General features: G+C 35.1%; 1 protein-coding gene across 3 annotated transcripts in view; it reads right to left on the bottom strand.

Moving 5' to 3' along the window:
* The window catches only part of LOC150092294 (tetratricopeptide repeat protein 39B-like), a 240,941-nt gene that overhangs the window by 18,894 nt on the left and 197,892 nt on the right, over positions 1–24,155 (bottom strand). For all 3 annotated transcript variants that reach the window (XM_090414906.1, XM_090414907.1, XM_090414908.1), the window contains exons 10-15: positions 21,841–21,908; positions 21,685–21,744; positions 11,576–11,667; positions 8,039–8,203; positions 2,674–2,791; positions 2,435–2,546 (exon numbers count right to left, since the gene is read on the bottom strand). In XM_090414906.1, coding sequence (XP_090271032.1) covers positions 2,435–2,546; positions 2,674–2,791; positions 8,039–8,203; positions 11,576–11,667; positions 21,685–21,744; positions 21,841–21,908 — 615 coding nt within the window. The remainder of the gene's footprint in view (positions 1–2,434; positions 2,547–2,673; positions 2,792–8,038; positions 8,204–11,575; positions 11,668–21,684; positions 21,745–21,840; positions 21,909–24,155) is intronic.

The raw sequence follows: 24,155 nt of genomic DNA, 5'->3' as shown, positions 1-24,155 counted from the left end.
TGTAAAAGGAGTCAGAGATGACAAAGGTGACATGAAAACTGGAGAAAAAGATATCCTTAAGGTATGGAGTAATTACTTCGAAAAATTGCTAAATGAAACAAGCAGTGATAGCACAGTGGTAAAAAACACTCAACAGGCATTCAGTCAGGAATACATATCTATACTTGAAGTAGAAAAAGCCATCAAAGGCCTGAAATGTGGAAAAGAAACAGGAGCAGATGATATTCGACAAGAAATGAAGTATGGAGGTATAAAAGTCTTACAGTGGCAGCACTGCATAGTTCAGAAGGCATGGACAGAGGGATGAACTTCGGATGATTGGAGTAGAGCTATTATACTTCCCAGATATAAAAAATGGAAATAAAACTGAATGTGAGATTTATAGAGGTATTTCTCTACTGAGTGTTCCTGGTAAGATTTATGCAAGTATATTTGAGAAGGATTGTGGAAAAAAAGCTTGGTGAAGAATAAGCTGGATTCAGGCCAAATAGAGGAAATCAGGATGAGATCTTCACTTTACGACACATAGTTGAGAAAGCATGGGAATATAACATAGATCTGTATTTAAGTTTTGTAGATCTAGAAAAGGCATATGACAGGGTGCCAAGAGAGAAGCCATTCAATACGCTACACTTATATGGTGTCAATGGGGCATTATATCAAACAACACTTATCTTCCTGTACTTCTTTCAATTCTAACTGCTGACTTACAACTCAAATAAAGACTAAGTCAGCAGTTAGAATTGAAAGAAGTACAGGAAGATGGTTTAATGTTAAATCTGGTGTCAGACAAGGATGTACATTATCCCTTCTGTTATTCATTATCTATATGGATCACATTATGAAGGAAAGTGATATAAACCTGATATCAAAATTAGAGATGTTAATCTCAGCTCTTTGCTTTATGCAGACGATGTTATACTTCTAAATAAATCCACTACAAGTCTGCAAGATTCTCTAACTAAATTGAATAACTGTTGTAATAGATATGGTATGAAGGTCAGCAATAACAAGACAAAGACAATGAAAATAGGAAGAAACATTGAAAATATCAACTTCATTGTGAATGGAGAATCTATAGAACAAGTGAAACATTTCAGCTACTTAGGCATGATTTTTAGTGAAGATGGTAAATTACGAGTGTGGTCTGAAAAGATTTTGGCCTAACAATGAAAAAACGAATTTATAATTTCAAAATGATTTTTATTTTTCAACATAATCTCGCTTAAGACTAATACATTTATTCCAGCGATGCTCCGGGGCCATTATCTCGTCCCTGTTGTGATTCTCAGTTAGTAAATGCTTCTTCCCCATCACAGCCAGGTAGTTTGATATAAATCTAATTAATGTTCTGATAGGTAGGTTAATTTTACTATGTAGTTTGCAAACTCCTGGAATATATGAATAGACTGATGCTGAACACATAAATGGGAATTTTAGTTCATTATGACCACATGTCAAGCTTTGCATTTTTCAAGAAGAGTTGGAATTTGATGATGATGACTTGGTTGGATTAGATTTCATGAGAAGGAGGAAAGGGATCTGATCATAGTGGTGGATAAGGTAGTTAAAGTTCAAAGATGTATTTAAAGATTGAGGATCACACAAAGGACTGTTACTGTTTGGACTGTTGCATAGATTTGATTGCGCAACTTTCTGTGAGATTTGATGGAGAAGATTTAGAAGCGAGTAACTATGATAGTATCAGAACAGCAGAATGGTGACTATGGAGAACAAATTGAAAAATATGAATTGTAGAGCTTAGTGGACAGGAAAAAGGAGGGGAGATGCTATGGAATAAATAAAATTAAGTTCCCAAACTTAATTTTTATTTGTCCATGAACATAGCTGATGAGAAGTGAACACACAAACATATAAGGAAATGCAAATACTGAGTGTATTTTCTTTAAGACCCTACGATGTTCTATGATGATATCCAGCACTTTACTTTAAGCATAAAATCATGCTACTTAAGTGGCTGGTAGGAATCTATGATACTAGCAGCACTACATATTGAAAGTTATAAGCAAAACCAAGCAGAGATATGCATCTTTCACCAAGAAATATATTCTTATAGCAACATATTTCTTGGAGGAAGGAGTATATTAGACAGACGCTATGTTTGCTGAGTTAGTTGTGAGCACCAATATATTTAGTGACTGCTGTAAAAGCCTTGTGATTCTACAGAGGCCTAGAATAATGGTAATAGTTATGTTAACTGATGCCAGGAATTACCATGCTTTGAAGTGGTGATATTTCACAATGTACTGTGAGATATCACCAAATTGAGTAACACTGCTTCATTTCTTATAATGCATAAGTTTGAGTCTGAGGTATAAAATATAATCATTCACAGGAAACAACTTTTTTATATTTTCCACATATTATAAAATAACATTTACATCTGTTCATCAAAGAAAGTTATCAAATATACCTTTTAAATCTTCAAGCTTAGGCATATCCCTATTGATCACATTTAAATGATTTTGCACCACTTCTGAATTGTCTCTCATAGTAGGAAAAGCATTATATACATAGATCATTTCCTGTAGTAGAAAAAAAAAGGAAAAGAAAACATGTGATTGTATATAAAAAGCGCAAAAAAAATGAACTCAGTGACTAAATATGCATTTAGTATTTATGACATATAAGCAATCTGCCTAGTTGACTTACAAAAACAGGAAAGGATAATCTGTTATTCTGCTCAAAAAATTTCTGGGACTTTACAACTACGAACTTCTCAGCAGGAAAAGATTTTCCTGCTAATTTTTGTTTAAGTCCAGGAACTTCCCTAAAAGAAAAATGAAAAATTAAGGAGTAATGAATACATTAACATATGTAGAAATGCATACACTAAATATGTATATTTCTCTTTGATGTCCTATGATCTATGAAGGTGAGTTTTTGGAACCTGCAACACAGTAATCAAGAGTGAAACATGTTAGATCCAGTATATAACATTATTGAAAATTGGCAAACAAATATTTTGTACCCATACAGCAAATATAAGTGTATTTGATCTTAAGTTAACCTTGACAGCAAGTGCTGCATGCTAGAGGGATCATAGCAAATAGATAATAAATCATTTCCGATATTTACATAGGATGAAAATCTCCCAAAATTTTGGGAAGGAGAGGTAATCATTAATCATTCTGATTTAAATTAGAATCATATAACAGAGCCTTTGAATTTTCTTTGAAAAGACATTTTGATATTGCATAGCACTGTAGCCCATTAAAATGAGTGAAAAAAGAAAGTGTCATCAGTATTCAAGTGAATATTTAAAATATTCAGTTATTCCATCTATAAATAATGAGCAGTTACCAATTTGCTTAATATGTGAAAAAACTTTCTCAAACGAAGGAAAAGCCTTCAAGAATGATTGAGCATTTAAGAACAAAGCATCCAAATAAAGCAATTAAAGACTAAATTTATAAATCATCCTGGACTTAAAGGGTTGGTTGCAAAACAAAGTAACCAACAAGAGAAGGGACTTGTTGTGTCTTACAAACTTTCAAAATTAATTGCCAAATGTGGAAAGCCACATACTACTGGTGAAACTCTCATCTTACTGGCAATAAATGAATTTTTAGATATGATGATTGGCCCAAGTAAAAGTGATGTGACGTCATCAGTCCTCTCAGAAATAGTTCAGTATCAACAAAAATTGACAAAATGGCAAAGGACACTGAAAAAAAACTTTGTGATGATTTAAAAACCATAGAATTTTCTTTGTAACTCAATGAGACAACTTATATAAATACTAATGAAGAAATAATTGAAGAGTTTCTATTTGCTGAACAACTGAAAATTGACACAAAAGATTCTACAATTTTTAAGGTTATTAAAGACTTTTTTTAATGCTAAAATCATTCCTCTCACAAATATTATTGCGTGTGGAACTGATGGAACACCGACTATGATTGGTCGTCACTGTAGATTTATAGCACATTTAAAAGAAGCAGTTGCAAATATCTTTACAATTCACTGCATTCTTCATAGACAGCACTTAGCTGCAAAACATCTTAGCAGTAGACTACATAATACTTTGGATGATGTTATTAAGCAGTGAATAAAATACAAGCCCAGTCACTGAATACCCATATTTTTGGGGAACTTTGCCATGAAAATGAAGAAGAAAAATTTGAGTGTCTTTTGCTTAACAGTGAAGTTAGATACTCTCAAATGGAAACTGTCTGCAACGCGTTAATGATGTCTACAACACTGTTTTGGAATTTCTTAATTCACATGATGAGAACATGCATAATGTTCTAAAAAAGGAAAAGGTTGACATCACATATCTTTCCGATATTTTCACCAAATTAAATGAGGTTAACATCAAATTGCAGGGAAGCAACATGAATCTTATTAAAGCAAAGGGAATTATAAATGCTTTTATCAGCAAATTAACATTCTACAAGTAGAGCATTGCAAGATGAGATTTTCTACAGTTCCAAGTCTACAAATAATAGATGATGATTTAATATTAGATACAGATTTGGATTGTTATTGTTCCCATCTTCTGACACTGAAAGAAGACTTGATGATCAGATTCAAAGACTTTGATGAGCTTTCCATTTCAGAAAGAAATCCATTTCTTTCTGATGCCACTTCTGTTCATCCAAATTTGTGTAAAGAATTTATTGACTTACAAAATGATTTTGAAACTCAAGTACAATATGAACAGCGTGGGTATTCAATATCAAAATATGAAATATTTTGGCCAAACATGCAATGCAAGTATCTTCAGCTTTGGCAACAAATAAAATTGCTGCTCATGGCTTTTTCTTCATCATACTTGGTTGAGAAAGGATTGCAATTATTAGCTAAGCAGCAAAATAGTTTGCAAATAATTGAAAGAGGAGACTTGAGACTTCGTTTGTCGAACATTGACCCTGATATTGAAAAATTAGCAGGATCTAATCAGGCTCAGGGTAATGATTGGCTTATTAAATACAGTAAGTTTACATCTTTTTTGAGTAAAAATTAATTTGTATCAAAGTCATTAATTTTTAATTAATGACTTTGATACAAATTAACTACCAGTTCAAATATGTTGATGGTAATTGAGGTTTGCCTAATAATATATTATAATTATCTTATTGAGTCATTAACTCAGTGTAAAATTGAGCAGGGGGGGCACCAGGCCATGGGATCAGAACCGTTACCTTTGTCTCTAGCTGTTGTTTACCAGATTTCTTGTAAATGTAATCTAAATCTCTTTGGATATACACACACTATTTTGTGGAAAAAAAGGATTAGTGAACATCAGTACTACATTGAGTACCTTAAACTTCAAAAGTTGAGTTTCACACAGGAGGGTATTGAGACCAAACACAGTATTCTCTAGAATGATTTTGATTAGACTTGATCAGACTGCATATGGACTACTGTGCACAGGTTTGTTTCTGGTTTTCAAGGAGATGAGAATATCCTAGAGAGTGCAGAGAAGCATCACTAAGTCAATGCCAGGTCTATGAAATGTGGAATATGAAGACAGATCAAGGGAATGCAATTTGCAGAGCCTCGTGAATAGAAGAAGAAAGAAATGATTGCGATATACAAGTTGGTGAGAGATTGTTATCATATTTCGAGGATAGAGTAGAAGAGGGGCCATCTCTGGAAGCCATATAAAAAGGGTGTTAGTAAGAGAATAAGGAGCAAGTTCTCTACATGGACAGGTGTTGGTGAGTGGAATGCACTACCTGAGAGTGGGATGAGTGAGGAAACTGTGAATGAGTTTAAGACATAATGATAATTTTTTCTGCAGAGAATGTGAACCTCTTGCGATGGGATTTTTGACTCCTTGGAGATCTATTAATAATAATAATAATAATAATAACAACGATTTCCGTTTTCTCAAAAAGCAGCAGCTTTAATATGAATATTTTTTCACAGAAGTTCAGAGGCCCTGTTACTGCATCCTAATTTAAATCAGAATTTTTGCTTCTCCATCCCAAAGGTTTTCGAGAATATCATTCTATGTAAATATCAGGATTAATTTATCTGTTTGATATGATCCACATAGCATGTGGCACTTGCTTTACAGGTTAAATGATTTTTGTATTTGATTTGCATTCTGTCCCATTGAATTGCTTGTTTTATTCTGCACTGATGATACACTGTTAATTTCAATAAGAAAAATTATTTTACTAATTTTCAATAGTCATATACTGTGTCTAACATGTTTCCCTCTTAACTTCTATGAAGATATCCAGCATTTTTCTTTAAATACAAAAGCATAACAAAAAATAATGGTGGTAGCTCTGTGACCTTGCAATCATGATCTGTTTACAGCCTTCAGCATATACTATTATAAAAAATGCTAATTAAAAGATAAATTCTCCAAACATTTCTCTGTCAATTGCTACATTTTTTTAAAGTTACACAAAACAGTACTGCTTCATACTTGAAAGTTTTCTTATGATATTAACAGCACATGTCAAAAGTCATCATTGTAGTATAATTTTGAGTGAAAATTAGAATATAGGTTTAAATCATAACGTAATATTGTCTAATTTTGGTAGCTTGTGTCTGTGTGATTTTGGTGTGAATTCCGTTTTATTTAATTTAGTATTTTAACAATATGTTTCATAGAATAGCACATGGTGCCAATGCGACGTAAGATAATGGCATCCAAAAATACAACGCCTTTGTTCAAAAACTGTAATGTGAGGGAGTTTGTCCAATGTAATGTCTGTGGGATGTATGCATTCCCAAAGGAGGCTGGAGTTTGGATTGAAAGTGATAGTGGTGGGAGAATGTGCAGAAAGTGTAAGCAAAGTGAGGAGTTGAAGTATGTGTCAGGTCGTGAGATAGTTATGGTTGAAGAAAACCAGAATATGAGTGAAAATAGTGGCTTGATAGGGAATGGTGATGTTGTACAAGATGGCAATGAGAGCGGTGATCAAAGAAAGAGTGAAAGCAACTATACAGAGAAAGAAAATGGTTTAAATGATGAAAAAAATGAGGAATTATTTGTAGGGAGTGAGATCGCTAGGTTGCGTGCAGTGATACAAAATGCGCAGCGGCAATTAGAGCACCTGCAAAACTCTTTCTGGAGTGATTCGGCTAACATAAATAAACAAGTGTTTTGAAAGGAAAAATAAGCGTAAGAGTGGGAGAGTTTCTGAAATGAAGGAAAGAGTGTTGTATGGTGACTCGTTATTAAGAGGAGTGATAGATGGGAGTTTAACTAAATTGCACTTACCGGGTGCGAAATTTAAGGATGTAAGTGAGAGTATTAGAGTGCAAAAACAGAGGGTGAAAGAATTGATAGTTGTGGTGGGTACAAATGAATTGAAAGGAGATAAATTTTTTATGAGAGAGGACTTGAAAGTATTGTTAAAGGTAGCGAAAGAAAATAATTAAATTTGACTGCTAAGAGAATTTTAAATTATATTTTACCTAAAAAAGTATTTATGAATGTTTCAAGATTATAATTTCCATAGGTCTTTTAAAATTTAAAGTCATATAGCCCATACTAAAAGGTGGTGTTTAAGATGACAGCACTCTCTAGTCTGTATCACATCTTAGTGGTAGTTGCTAGTTACAGCATTAGCTAGAAGAATTAAAACTATGTATACACTCATGAGAAAAATTTTATGATGATGCATATATAATACAATTCTAGTGAGTGTTTTTGAAATGTCAGATAAATGATAGAGTTTTTAAACTCTGTTATTTATTGGAATGATTGCTAAATTTTTATTACATTGGAATGATTACTATTACTAAAGATTTTATTGGAATGCTTACTAAAGATTACAAATAAGCCATACATATTTAAAATACACACAAAATTTTGAGATGCTTTAAAATTCATTTGAATTATCAATTCTATCTGTAATAAAATTATTCAGTTTAATGATAAGATTATTTCCCCCCAAAACCTTTTTAGCTCTTCAGTAATAAGCATTATTTTTTACACTGCAAAATTTTACTGCAGAATATCTTAAATGTGTAAATGCATGTTAAAAGCTATGTTTTTATACTATGATTTTTTATGATATTTTATTGACATTATATGATATTTTACCTCATCAAATCGCTTATTTCATCTGCCAGTTCAGGACGATTCTCTTCTTGCATAACCACATAAAGTAGCACAGCATGAAAATAAGTATATATGCATGGTGACCATCGACAATTTTTCCTTAGATAATCAATGCACTTTATAGCTTCTTTCCAGTTGAAATTCATACTGTTTAAATGAAAATATTCATGTTTTTTTATTTTGATTAGATAATTAATATGATTATTAATATTTTTGCTATATTAAGAGTAAAACTTCATGCTTTACTAGTGTTTAAGATTAAAAAGTGCTTCACTTTGGCACAGAAACATGCAGCAAGTTTCCAGTGGAATTCAAATTTTTAAATTGCATTGCACAAACATCTGTGAAATTTCTAACAGACAGTTGAAATCAGTGGTGAAATATCAATAGTAAAATTTTATATTTTATGTAAATAGTAAGGTTCTCCTTCCTGGATAGCTGATTTCATACTAATGCAAACAAAAACTAGTCAACATGTAGTGAAGCTAGAGCATGTAATGGATAGGCTATTGGAGAGGCTTGAATGTGGGGGTGCTGGTTAGGAATAATTGTGAAATAGGGAATCTAGATCTGTGGTGGTTCTGCTGCATTCAGTTACCTATGATAAGAACACTAATTTAAGGACTAGAATATCTGAAATTTAATCTAGAAAGATAATTATCAGGATTCTTGATTAGGGAGTCTAAATAGGTACCCAAGATGGAAAGAACCATAAACAATCAGGAAACAGTCTCAATGACTACTTTAGCACCCTTCCTTGTCCACCTTTCTTTTTATCTCCTTTTTTCTTATCTTCTTGCCCATACAAACACAACACTCATGTGTTACAGATTTTTCACATGTGAGTCAGATATACCCATTTACAGTACTAACGTACTATAGGTTGATCAGCCAACCTCTCAACATAAAAAAAAAATATATATATATATATATATATATATATATACGAGGGTGGTCTGAAAAGTTCTCGGTCTAACAATGAAAAAACGAATTTATAATTTAAAAATTATTTTTATTTTTCAACATAATCTCCCTTAAGACTAATACATTTATTCCAGTGATGCTACAGGGCAATTATCCCATCCCTGTAGTGGTTCTCAGTAAGATCTGCAAAGCACCCTTCTACAGCTGCAATCACCTCTTGATTCAAAGAAAAACGCTGTCCAGTGAGGAAGAGTTTTAGTTTTGGGAAGAGATAGAAGTCAGAAGGAGCCAAATCTGAGGAATAGGGTGGATGTTCCAACAATTCATAGTGCAGACCCCTTAATTTTCCCAATGCCAAAGCACCTTTGTGGGCAGGTGTTTCATTGTCCTAATGAAAGATGATTTTTTTTCTTCTGCAAACCAGGTCTTTTCTCACAATTTTTTTCATCTAGTCTGGTTAAAAGATCGAAATAATATTCCCTGGTTATTGTTTAACCCTTTTCAAGATAATTAATAAACAAAATGCCTTTAGCCTCCGAAAACACCGATGCCATGACCTTTCCTGTTGATGGAACTGACTTGGCACTGAACAATTGGCTTCTGTCCACTGTTTTGACTGCTATTTGGATTCTGGCATGCAATGGTGAATCCAAGTTTCATCCATAGTAATAAATCAATGCACAAAATCACTTTTATTCTGTTAAAATGCTCCAAGCACTGTTCGGAGATTTTCATGAGAGTGCATTTTTGATCTGCTGTGAGCAAGTGCAGCACCCATCTTGAGCAAAGCTTTTTCATTTGCAATTCTTCATGCAAAATATATCCTGCATGTTCTTTGAAATGCCTATAGTCTCAGCAATTTCTCAGCTATAGTCTCATCCAATACCATATGGTGCACTTGATCAATGATTTCTCGTGTTACTACACTTTTTGGATGTCCTTCACGTGGATCATCTTCAAGGCTGGTATGGCCATGTTTAAACTCAGCAGCCCATTTCTTAATTCTCGAAAATGAAGGTGAAGAGTGCCCATAAAGTTTTATGAACTTTGAATGAATTTCTTTTGGTGTTAAAATCTTCTTTTACAAAGAATTTTATAACTGCACATTACTCAATTTTATCCATTTCAAGGGATACAGATAACACTTTTGCTTCAGACAGCTGTATAAAACAAACTACTTGATAGAATGACTTGCAATTTCACATGGATGCTTATGACAGATGTACCCTTAGAAAAAAAAATCCTGCCAATAGTGTTGTAATCTATGGTCGAGGCTGAGAACTTTTCGGACCACCTTTGTATATATATAAAAAAAATCAGCATATTGCACACTCATTAATGTGATACTCTGAGAAGTTCAAGTATAGAGATAATGGGAGAAGATGGACTGCTGGTGAGCAAGCAAGAAGTATATGAGGATTTAAGTAAATGTGATGTCAACAGGCAATAGGATTTGATGACACATCGTTGTGTTTTTTAATGGAATGTTTCAAGGAGTTAGTGGCATTCATATACCTATTTAACACTGGAATTTGCCATTGCAAGTTCCAAAGAAGTGGAAAGAGAGTAAACTGGTTGCACTTCACAAAAATAGTGATAAGGCTAAGACTACACATTATAGATCAACCTATGAACAAAGCTGACCAATCTATATCTGGGGTTGTGGTTAAAGTATTGGTGAGGGCCAGGATACAAAATTGGATTGATTAACAGCAGCATTTTCTATAATGGTCAGCAGGAGTTTGTTAAAGGGGGGTCATATTTTATCAATTTCTTATGCATGCACTATAACAAAGTGACAGTGGAGATGCACATACATAGTATACTTAGATTTTGTAAAGACTTCTGAGAGACTATCACATGACAAATTAGCGACTAAACTGGAACAGATGGGATTAGATACTAGATTAGCGAGTTGGATATGTGATTAGTTGGGCATCAGCAAGTGTATGGAGGCACAGCATCCCCAAAAGGAAAGCCACTAGTGATATGCCACACAAGTCTGTTTTGGGACCATTGTTGTTTAACTTGTTTAACTGGAGATATGCAGGTGATGCAAAATTGAGGAGAACAATAACAAATCAGGCAGATGTTTTGGCCTTACAAGAGGGAAAGACTAAACAATAATGCAGGCCTGGTTAGCTGAGTGGTTAGCATATCTGCTCTCCAGCCAAAACACTGCAGGTTCAAATCCCACCGTGGGCATGGATGTTTGTGTGTAAAAATATTAGTAGTGGTGGTTGGCGGTAGTGGCGGTGGTGTAGTGATAAAGGTAGTTGTGGCTGGTGGAGACGGAGAGTTGTAGAGTAGATACCCTCTCTCAATGAGTCTTTGGACTCCCTGGAGTTGTTATGTAATAATAATAATAATAATAATAATAAGTCAGAAGTTTCTGTTCAATTATCTGCATTCCTTAATACATGATGATCTCTTTCAGTTATCTAGTTTCATCCTTTCAGAGAAACATATATAACAAAAATTATATGAAGAAAAAGGAGTATCTACTGCTTATAAAATATACTTTTTTTATTAATAAGTTTCTACAAATAATACTTGAAACTAGGAATAAAAAAAACAACAAAGAATGAAACCAACCTATGACACCACATCATCTCCCAATAGCCAAGATAACGTATCTGTTTCCATTCTTCCTGAACAGAAATGGATTTTGTAAAAGTAACAATTGCCTGTAGAGCAAAAATAAATAAATAATTTATTCTCACTTTATTTAAAATCACATGGATAAATATTTCTATAAGAAAATTATAGGTTGAGGAAATTATACTTAATTTTTTTATGCTTAAATTATATGGACATTAATTCTGTCAGTATGAAGCAAAATCCTCTTTAAAGGCTTTGAATAGAATTGAAAGTCAATGTCATATTTAATGCCAAGTTCCAAAAACACGTACAAAAATTATAGTAAATCTTTGCATGTGTGAATTCTGAACATCTGCTTTACTCCCCCACCACCCCCATAACATGACAGATTTTAGTACGCTTACAGATGCATGTAACATAATTGAGAATTTACAATTCCCCTTCACCTTTTAAGCTTAATATCTAACAAATTCACATTCCATTCTTCAAAATAGTTTCTGAAAGAAGGGCATGAAACAAATCTCAGTATTCTTCAAAACAATAACTTTCTCACTTGCTCTGACTCAAGCGTATTCTCATTTAACATAAGCTAAATCTTTCTTTCAAGTAGAAATTAAAATTAACAGAAAGTCTCCTATGAAGATAAATTTCTTTGGAGAATTGGCTCTAATCAGCCAGAAAAATAAAAATGGAGTGAATTTGGGGATGAATTTTTGGAGAGATCCAGAGAAAAGTTAACAAGAAGGTTATGACAAGTTGGGGGAATGCTGGCTTTGAGGACAGGCAGAAAAGAGAGGACATGATAGAAACATAAGTTGCTAAAGGGGTTCTATAAAACTGATACAAAAGAATTTTTCAATACTTGATTAGGGTAGAACTAGGGGTCACCCAGGAAATAGTTTAGTTTAAGAGTGTGATTAATAAGGGTAACACACACTAGATTTTTGCTCAGAGAGTAATGAATATTTGGAATGGATTGCCAGAGGTAGCTGTCAGTGCCCTAACAATGAATGCATTTAAGGAGAAGCATAATAGGTACTGCGTGAATAACGGTAACTGTGGGCAGTCATTCTGAGAACAGGTAAACTTCTCCAGATTAACTTTAAGTTATCTGGCCCATAAAGGGCACCATGTTAGGACATTAATTTTGTTTCAGTTACATTTGAAATGTTTCCAATGATTTAGTTGATTGCCTTGTGCTTGTCACAGTTATAATTTCTGCTCTGAAGATGCTGGTTAGAAAACCAGTGAAATATTAGTAATTTTCAATAAATTAATTTAATTTTTCTTCTGTTCATATTGTTAATATGAGCAGTGAATAACAGCATCAAGAGATGGTAGCATCATTGTTTTCGATATCCAAGTCTGTGAATCAAACTGAGACCCAGATTGGGCAAATGAAGATAACATAACTCATATTTATGAATTTAGGGACACAAAACACACGTGTTGCAAAGATTATTTTACTGATTAATAATAAAATAATAACTTGACGTTTCGACCCCTGTATTGAGGTCATTATCAGAAGGATACATGTATATAAGAACCAAGCTACATGTTGTTGCACTCTATACAGATAAATTACATCTACGGCACACTCTCCCTCGATGAGTCTTTGGATTCCCTGGAGGTGTCAAATAATAATAATAATAATAATAATAATAATAATAATAATCTTTTTTCTTAGCCTGCCCTCTAGTGATAAAAAAAATTACCAATAAAAACTACAATAAACTCTGCTAAAGTCCTCACGTACTAGGATTCTTCTGGAATTATACAGTTTATATTGTTATATTATCCTGTTATATTATCCACATGGAATTCTAATCAGTAAATTGCAGCATATGGGAATGGACATAGGGTTGGTGAGATGGATAGGAGGGTGGTTGACGGAGAGATATCAGAGAGTGGTTTACTCGGGAGTAGAGTCCACAAGACGGCCTGTGACTAGTGGTGTGCCACAAGGATCTGTTCTTGGACCACTGCTGTTTAATTTGTTCATAAATGATATAGGAAATGATCTGAGAGGAACAGTTCATTTGTTTGCGGATGATGTGAAGTTGGGTAGGGCAATAGTGAATGCAGATGACGTCAAAATTTTGCAGGATGATTTGGATAGATTGGAGGTCTGGGCTAAGGAGAATGGATGTCAGTTTAATGTGGCAAAATGTAAGGTTATGCATTTTGGGGTGAAAAGATTGGCGGCAGTTTACTGCATTGGTGGAGCCATGCTCCAGGAAATTGATGAGGCACGAGATTTAGGAGTGTTGGTAGATAAGGAATTGAAATTTAGGGGGCACATTGCAAAAGTGACCAAAACAGCTCATCAAATCACTTGGTTGCTGAAGAATACGTTGACAAGCAGGTTATTGTTCCTCGTATCGAGCCTTGATAAGACCCCATCTAGACTACTGTGCTCAGATTTGGTCACCTAGGTTTCTTCTTGATGGGGAGGAGGTGGAGAGGATCCAGAGGCGAGTGACCAAGATGATAGCAGGTCTGTGGAATGAACCGTATGAGAACAGGTTGAGGATTTGTGGGTTGCAAAAATTGGTTGATAGGCGGAGGAGGGGAGATATGATTGAGACATTCAAATTACTGAAGGGTTTCTATAAAATTAATTCAGAAGATATTTTTGAGAATAGGGCTGGTTGTGGGAGGACTAGGGGACATCCATGGAAACTGGGCAAAAGTGTGGTTAGTAAAGGTGTTAGAGCTGGGTTCTTTACTTTTAGAGTAGTGAATGAGTGGAATGCGCTCCCTGAGTCTGTGGTGGATGCTATGACAGTGAATGAGTTTAAGGCGAGGTATGATAGATACTGTATGAATGTCAAATAGTTGTGATGAATATGATTTGGGGCCTCCCTCGATGAGTCTAATGACTCCCTGGAGTTGCCCGTAATAATAGTAATAATAGTAATAATAATTATGATTATCTTCTGGATTTGTACAGTACAGGTTGTTATTGAATGTTCAGGAAAAAAAAAAAAAGAACACTTCACCAAGTCTTCTTGTGTTGAGATTTTTCTTCGTGGTTGCTATGAAGGTTTCAGATGGGTCCTCCACATTCTTTGAATAGTTAGACCATCATTTTTATTCAGATTTGGATCATGTTCGAGCATTTCACATGCTTCCTTGAATTACTGCTTGAACCAGGTTTTGGTGTGGTGTAGGGACTTGGTACCTTTCCAGTCAATTCTGTGGTATGTTTGGAGTGCATGGTCAGAAAGGCCGATTTTTCCAAAATGGAGGTATTTTATGTGTCGTTTGTGTTCATCCTTTCTGATTGGGATGGTTCGCCCTGTTTCCCCTATGTATGGCATGTTACATGTGCAATCTTTAATGGCCATTAATATAAATAATTAATGGCCATTAAAATCTTTTATTAAACATGATTTGTAATTAAATATTGCCCATAAAATATCAAAATAAGATTTGAATTACATAGGGGATGAGGGGAAATGCTTGGATTGCCTTTGTTTATAGTAAAAGTATGCACAACAAAGGCCTCTACTCGGCCCTTTCCACTGAAGACATTGGCCTGAGTTCAAGTTATGTCTGTGATGGATGGATGCGTAACTGCAGCCGCTAGAGTAGAAAAACCCACATGAATTATACAGAAATAGTGGATATTAAAGATCCTACATTATTTCTAAGCAGAATGTATGTAGAAACTATGAAAGTTTCATAATTTTGACCAGAGTGCTTACGAGGATACAATCCTCGGCATTGGAGTTGCCTTAGCTTGCACTGCTTAAAAGAATACTAGACGGCTTCCCAAGTGCGTCCAAATATTTGCCTTTTATTAGTGCATTTGATAAAGGTTTCACTGGCTGACAGCTGTTTCGGACTGGTTAGATCTCTTCAGATACCAGGCAGAAACTCTGATTTAATAATAAAGAAATCTAATGTCAGAGAAATGCATTTTTCAAAAGTGAACTCTCAATCTGTTCGTAAAAGTAACTAATAAAGAGCCACACGTCTTCATTTCTGCGAAGTAAATTACATAGAAATGAATTTCTTCGAAATGAGTCTGTCTAGTGGCTCCATCTATGGACAGAATTGTAATGTAGTTTGCATTGTTGATCAATCCTCTCTAGACACTTGTCCAAAAAAAAAAAAAATGTTTTCTCGTGTGCATAGTTCATTCATTTACATCCGTTCCATCCATGCAGGGAGAGACAGTGAGTGAATGAGTGAAAGATAGTTAGCTGTGATGTGTGAACTCCTAATATCTGACTTTTTCAAACTCCGAACTAACATACAAAAAAAAAAAGGATCGTTCCGCTTTCCATTATTAGTTTTATGTATTCTTTAAACATTGAATCCTCCAAAAAGAACAGTTTCTGCTGCAAGAGAAGAATGAGTGAATGAAGAGTGGAAAAAAATTCTCCTTTGAGAGATTTATCAGAAAGAGGTTGTTTCAAACAGTGAACGACCACCAGAAAATAGAAATCTAAAGAAAGCCCCTGAAATGTTTTTTTTTTCTTTTTTTTTAAAGGCTCAACTAATATAGTGTTTTGTCAGGAATTTTTCCATGAAGTGAATAATGTGAAATGAACGTGGCAGCAATGCGACCGGTGGGATGGATAAGAGACAGTAATTTGGAACTGAGTTCTCAAGACTGTATTTTAGAATTAACTGCAAAAGTTCAAATAGTACAGGATAGGAAAGGAAAACATGCTGGCAGAGTACTGCTTATGATAAGTGATGACTCATGTCCTCTAAGAGTGGTGGCTTTGGAAGGCAGTGACACTAATGGTTTTGAAAGCATATGGTCTGAGGTAGAAGTGGCCAAGACAGGATATTTAGTGGAGTGTTGCTACAAACTAGGGAGCACAGAGGACTTCTGGGAAGAGGAAAATTTATGTAGTAATAAGGGGATGGAATTTCTAAAATTCTTGAGGGACAAATATCTTAGGCAACATAACAAGAGGTTCAAGAGTTTTGATTTGATCACAGCATCGGAAGAGCTGATAATAAGTGAGATGACATCTCTCCCACCAGTTGGAGAGAGTAACCATGTGGTTTTGACTTGGAAGATGAATAGACATGCAAGTGTATCAAAGAAAAGGGTACGTATGTGGAATTATTAGGCAGTAATTATAATAGTCTTAGGTATCAACTAGGGGCAGTTCCATGGAGGGCAGAATTCGAAGACCAGGATATCATTAGTGCTTGGGAAATTGTGAAGGAATATTTGTTAGCAGTGATAGTAAGTTGTATTCCATGAGTGAAGAAGTGGACAAAATTTGGTGTAAAGTGGATGACAAACAATATCAAACAGGAACTGCAATTGAAAAAGAGATTATAGAATAGATATAAGGAGAGGGGTGGAGGGTAGATACACAAAGAATATAAGACGCAGGCCAGGAGAGTGACCAGTATGGTGAGGAAGGCAAAACTGGAATATGAGAAGAGCTAGGAACTAAGATTCAAAGAAAATCCTAGGGAATTTTTTAGCTATGCAACCAGTAGGAGAAGAAATGACCATGGAAGAATGACATTGCAGGATAAAAATGGGAATAGAGTGACTGATGCAAAGCACATAGTGGAGTTGTTCAATGAGCACTTTATTGGAATATTCATCGTGGAGGTTTTAATACTAGAGAGATAGGGCAGTTTTAATTGCAGGTTTTAATACTAGAGAGATAGGGCAGGTTCAGGGTTTAGAGGTGAAAGAGAGAGAGAGAGAGAGAGAGTGTTCCAAATACTGAGTACTCTGGATATCAGTAAAGTTGTTGGACTGGATGGTATTTCACCACTTGTTTTGAGAGAATGTGCTAAAGAACTAACAGCTCCGTTGACCTGACTCTTCAATAAAAGTCTGGTTGCGAGAAAAGGTATCAAGGAATGGAAGGCAAGTAAGATAGTGCCATTGCATAAGGGCAGTAGCAGACTGGAAGTGTCTAATTATAGGCCAGTTTGTGTCATCGGTAGTTGTTAAGGAAAAATGAGTGAGGGATTATATATAGCATTGGGCAGATGAGGGTAAGGTTATCTGGGAGATTCAACATGGATTTGTTAAGGGGCACTCTTGCTTTAATAATATGATTGCCTTTTATAATAAAGTGACAAGAGCAGTTGATGAGGGAAAGGCATATACTGCCAGTTTTTTTGGATTTTGCAAAGGTGTTTGACAGGGTGCTACATGCTAAGCTGATATTTAAGTTGCAGCACATGGGTTTAAATGTCGGGTTAATCAAATGGATTCAGGATTGGCTGTGTGATAGAAATCAGAGAGTTGTGTATGGAGGGGAGATATCAAGGAAGAAGGTTACAAGTGGGGTTCCACAGGGCTCAGTACTAGGACCTGTATTGTTCAATCTTTATATCAATAACATTGTCAATGAATTTCAAGAGGATATTCAGTTGTTTGCAGATGATGTGAAGCTGGGAAGGGTTATCAGTAATAGTATAGATGTGGCAGCCCTGCAAGAGGATTTGAATAAACTAGACAGATGGACAAATAAATGGGGGTATCGGTTCAAGCAGCAAAATGTAAAGTCTTGAGGTTTGGGATCCATCGATGGGAGGATGTGTACTCGATTGGAGGAGCTGTACTAGAGGAGGTAGGGGAGACAAGAGATCTGGGGGTGATGATTGATAGAAAACTGAAATTCAGGGAGCGTATTGCAAAGGTGGTGAGGGTAACTCAGAGGATTGCTGCAATACTGAGAAGGATGCTGACCTGCAGAAATAAAAGAGTTATCATTCCGCTGTATAAGACCCTGATCAGACCACACTTAGATTATTGTTCTCAGATTTGGTCCTCATTTGAAGGGGATAAAATTAATTGTGGAAAAAACAAAGGGCAGATAACAAAGATGGTTTCAGGACTGTACAATGTCAGTTACGAGGATCGACTGAGGGAATGTGGACTGCAGAGTTTGGTGAATAGAAGAAGGAGAGGTGATATGATTGAGACTTGTAAACTGCTGAGAGGCAGTTACAGGGTAGGCATTAGGGAGTTCTTTCACTTGGTGGAATGGCATGAAGGAGTGATGACAAGGGGCCATCCTTGAAAGTTACGAAAGGAAGCTGTGAGCAAGAGGGTGAGGAGTGGTTTCTTTGCATGGAGGGTGTTGAACCATGGAATGCATTGCCTGAGAGAGAGTGGTTAGATCAAGAATGGTCAATGAGTTCAAGGAGTGGTATGATAAACTTTGTATTTCCTAAAAATCACCTCCCACGATGAGTCTTTTGACTCCAGGGAGGCCTGGATAATAATAATGATAATAATAATAATAATAATAATAATAATAATAATAATATTGGAATGGATTCCGTTCAATATCTTGTGGGATGAGTCTGTTTATTATTACAGGTCAGAAAATTAGCTTTTCTTTTATGAACATTCTAGTTTTTAAAGTAGTAACTATTTTGCTTATACAACAGTTGCAAAAAATTTACATATAGTATTAACCAAATTAAAAAAGGTTAAAAAATTGTAACAAAATTTATTTTTAAGAAAGTTTTGTATAAAAAAATGATAATTATACAGAAAAACAGAAATTTTTTCAAATTAACTTAGATATTCTAAACTTACAGTTGAGAGAACTGAGACGCTTTAATGTCCTAAACCGATTAATTATTTATGACTTGTTGTGACCCTTTAACAAAACTATGCATAAAAGTTTGAAAAAAATACCATTATCAAATCCTTTATTATTATTATTATTACATAACACCTCCAGGGAGTCCAAAGACTCATCGAGGGAAGGCACCTACTCTACAACTCTCCATCTCCACCAGTACAGTAACGAACGTAAGAAATGCCTGTGGCAAGTGTCTAACGTGCATCTCCCTAACCCCAAAATGACAAACATTTTGAAAAATTTAAATGTAACAAGTTAAAGTTTACTAAATGCAATATGTTAAATACTTACTATTAACCCCATCAAAATAAGTTGCAGTGTGTTGCAGAATTTGTGTGTCTAAAGCGGCGTATTGCTGAAATTTAAAAATACAATATAAAATAGTGGACTTTTATATATATTTATTTATTTTTATTTTTTACATTTTTACGTTTTGCGCCCCAAACCTTGTTGCGCCCGTGGCGGGTGCCTCTTTCGCCACACCCTCGTTACAGCACTGGTCTCCACCTCCACCAACCACTACTACCTTCATTGTCCTCACAAACACCATCTACTGCTGACCACTACCACTAGTATTTTCACAAACAATCACAACCATCTATGCCCACGGTGAGATTTGAACCTGCAGCCTTTTGGCTGGAGACCAGATACGCTAGTCACTCGGCCAACCAGGCTGGCATTTAATCTTCATAGTCATCTGAATCGGTGTCCAAATCACCATCACTTTCATTTATATTGATCACCAAAGGTTTGCATAATTCTTCGATAATTCTGTCTCTGTCCCAATACATATTTTTGTATAGGGACACGAGAGCACTATTTTCCCCAGTTTTGAGCTGTAATACTTTTAATCGTTTGTTCTACAATCTTAAAAAGGTTTCAACATCAATCCCCAGTTATGTTGTGATGATGAATGAAATTCTTCACTTCTGCCTAACCATACTCAATAGCATTAATATGGTGAATGATATGGTGGTAGTAGTCTCAAAGCTAGGAATCCATGCTCTATGGGCATCGTGTCAAATTCAAATAGTTTAATTTGGAGCGAGTTTCTTTTGACCAAGTTGAGCAATTCAATTTTTCGCATATCTGGGGAATGAAAAATGTTATTTGCAGAGAGCCAATCCATAATGACCTGCTTCTTATTAGAACAATTTGGAAATTTGTTTAATTGAATGGAGTGATATGGAGCATTATCAATTATAACAACATGTATACTATACCTCATTTTTTGGAAGGTTTGGAATCAATTTTTCTTCTGCCCAATTTTCAAAGATTGTAGAATTCATTTGCCCATGGTAATCTCCAATAGTTGAATTGGCTTTGTAAAGTAAGTTTGAATTTGGTAAAAAACCCATTTCTCCACCTGCACACAAAATTATTATGCCCTGTGAGGCATTTCCGGTTTGTAACACTCCACATTCTTCTTTAGATTGCCAACATTTTGCATAAGTTAAATTACTGTCTAGATACACAGTTGGTCTTTTCTGCTCCCTGAAACATTGTTACTTCACTCCATGATAAGTTTTTTTATTCTGTGACTTTTTGAAACAAAATCTGATTTCATGAAGTATTTCCTTAAAGTTTCTCTTTTCCAAGGAAAATTAAGTTTTATTTTCAGCACAGGAATCAATTTAGGAACAGTTGGCACTTTTTCTCGACCATGTAAAATTCGTGAATAGTTCATCTTATAACATCTACATCAAAATCATTCAAAACTATGTTTTCGATGGTTTCTTTCTCTGGCACACCACTTTTTAGGAGATTTAAATTTTGGCTTACCTTCACCCTTTGATTCCCTACGAATTCTTTTAACAATTGACTCTGATATGTCCGCAGTTTCACTTTCATGTTTTGTGACATGAGAAATTGGTACAAGGAGACTGGCTTCTAACAATTCTTTTTTGTCGGTCAGCACATTATGTAATACTCTTTTGCAAGAGCTACTGAAAGGTTTAACACCCAAAACTTGTTGACTGTACTAGATCCATCATACAAATTAATAATAAAAAAATTAATGCAAAAAAAGCAACAACAAAAATCAAGCTACTACAGCAACAGACAAGAAAACACATGATTTCACGTGTTGGTGACCAAATCGTACAGCCTTTATTTCTTTCTCCCCTTCAACATGAATTGACTATTCTTGGCAATCTGCCACAGTTCTATGAACTGTGGGCATACAATAGTACCGCAATAGTATCATGTATACCTGTATATCCAAATATGCTTATTTTATATACTATACCTCAAGGGTAGTAATCCTGTATATCCTTAAAGGGTATACAGGAAATTGATGATGATAATGAAGTGATACATTTATATAAATAAAAGTTACTATTATATCTGGAAGTGTCTAACATCCAAGATTTAAAATAACTCCACTTTTACAGTTATATTAATGCTCCATGGAACATGGATATAATGGATTTTTTTAATCACTATTTACAAAATTTTAAGATCGATCAATGAGTCACCTCTTTTAAAAACAAAGGGTTTACTTACCTCATTGAATTTTCCCTTAACTTGCAGTACTCTGCCATAGAAAAACAAGTAGAGAGCTCCCTAGAAAAGAGAATGATATCATTTTGGGATGATTTCTTTAAATATTCTAACTTTTTTTAAAATTTACATGCAAAATGCTTTTAATAAAATCCTTACATTGGGATACTTTTTGAGTAACTCTCTGAGAACTTTATCTGAATAATCGATGTCTCCATCACCAATTCCTAAATAAAAAAAATAACTAATTAGCCTTTTATTAAACTTTGCTATATAAACTTTGCTATACACTGGTGTCCAAAAGCTAAGGACGAACAACATTTTTACATGTATATGAAAAAATTTCCATGACTACAGCCAAATGTGCACATAAATTTATTGCCAGCATACCAATAAATTATATTACACAAAAAAATGTGCTATAAATTTCATACAAATTAAATTGCAATACATTTTTGTAAAAGGTGAAAATTTCCTAAGGATTTTCTGTAGTTAAGGAATTAAGGTACAGAAAACTATGCAGAGAGAGACATTTCAGTATGGAATATGTCCACCCTGAACTGTGATGCAGCTCTCACGATGTCATACCATGCTTAGCATGAAGTGATTCAAAAGTTCTTGATGCAAATTGGCCCACTCTTCCTTCAGAGCAAATATAAGGCCTTGTTTGTTTTCTGGATGGGAATTATGAGCAGCAAATGCATCTCGCTATTGTGTCTCAAACATGTTCTACGTGGATGACATCAGGGTCATGTGCTGGTCACTCAATTCGATTAATATAGTGCCTCCGTAGGGCAATTGGAAGAACGACGGTACATTACGCCCTTTGATTGGAATAGGCCTACGTTCGATTCTCGTCATGACAGGAGGAATCTTTATGCAGACTTTTTCAATCAAAAGGTGAGTCAGCCAGTTTTTTCTCCAGGAAACTCAGATTTTTCATCCCACATACAGACAAATCGACCCTTCAGAACACACGCAATTTACAGACAAAAACTACTAGTTGTGGTGATGGCCAGTAGATGGCGTTGATGGAGATGATTAGTAGTAGAGGTTCGGTGTAGTAGTGGAGACAGTTGTATAGTGGGTGACCTCCTGCGATGAGTCTTCGGACTCCTTGGAGGCGTCACAAATAATAATAATAATAATATCCTCAGTCTCCAAAAGTATCTCCACTGCTAATGTACAATGTGGCATTATTATTCATAAAAATGAATTCTTCACCTATAGCACCATGGAACAATTGAACATGACACTGAAGAATTTTATTGCAATATCGTTCACCAGTCATAGCCCTTTTTCCAGCATTTATAGCTGGTGCGTCCATAAAGCATAATGCCTCCCCACACCATGACCCCAGCACTGCCATATCTATCCCTTTCAAGAATATTCTCACAATGGTAAGAAGTACTACCTTCACACCAGATCAAGTGTCATCTAGAATTAGAGGAAAGACTAAAATGACTGTCATCAGTAAAGAGCAGACTAGCTCATTGGCATCTTGTCCAACTTTTATGGATATAGCACCACTGAAAATGTGCTCTATGATGAGATGTTGATAACGGACAAGACTACAGGCCTTTGGACATATATGCTACTTGTCACAGACACATTGGCACAGTTTGTCAAGATATCTGCATACTTATGCTTGAATGGAGCTACTTTGGAAGCTGACCTGCTGTGGTGCATTGAATACATTTTGCTGCTGTAATCAAAAATCTGTCTTCATACTCCTTGGTAGAGTGAGGGTAACCTCTTAGCACATGTCTGGAACACTGCCCAGAGCCTGGATACAACGTTATATGAGATTCCAAACTCTCTGGCAATATCAGTAATTCTGTGGACTTCTTAAATCTTTCCAATAATTCTTCCTCATGTGAAATCATCTAGATGATGTCTTTGAGACATTACAAGACATCCAAGTTTGCAAGTTTATTCCTTCATAAAAAGAGCTTCCTTCAAACACAATTTGTTTAGCGCAGCCTTTTATCCTGTAAAGTGAGTGCTACCATGTGACCCCTTTGTGTGCGATTTGAAAATTTGAATGTGTATCCGCTTTCTATGAGAAATCATCAGTTATACAAATTGTCACAAACTGATTTGTATGAATTTACAGTTGTAATCTGTGTATTATATAATACTAGCAGGAAGATTATTTTATTTCAGAGTAGTCTGCCAAAGCACAAGGTTTCTTTACAAATTGCATGAATGAAGAAGTACTTACATGTGCCTTCTGTCTTTCTCAGTGCAAGGTAGAATGACCTTCATTGATGGGATAATTGTACATTGTTGGGATTGAAAAATGATAAAGAAAAGAGAAAAGGAAAAAGAACGGAAAAAGAAAAAAATTCATATAAAGAGGAACTGTCACAAACATTCCCATGCCTCATTTATAATGACATCTGATGAGATGATCAAATTCAAGACCTTTGATTCCTGCATGCCCTCTGTTACATACTGCCCAAGGTAGTTAT

Source organism: Typopeltis vanoorti, chromosome 26, assembly GCF_054136105.1.
Source record: "Typopeltis vanoorti isolate ZY-2024b chromosome 26, IOZ_Tvanoo_1.0, whole genome shotgun sequence".
NCBI lineage: Eukaryota > Metazoa > Arthropoda > Arachnida > Uropygi > Thelyphonidae > Typopeltis > Typopeltis vanoorti.
Note: the sequence above shows the minus strand (reverse complement) of the source record. Positions and strands in the feature narration are given on the sequence as shown.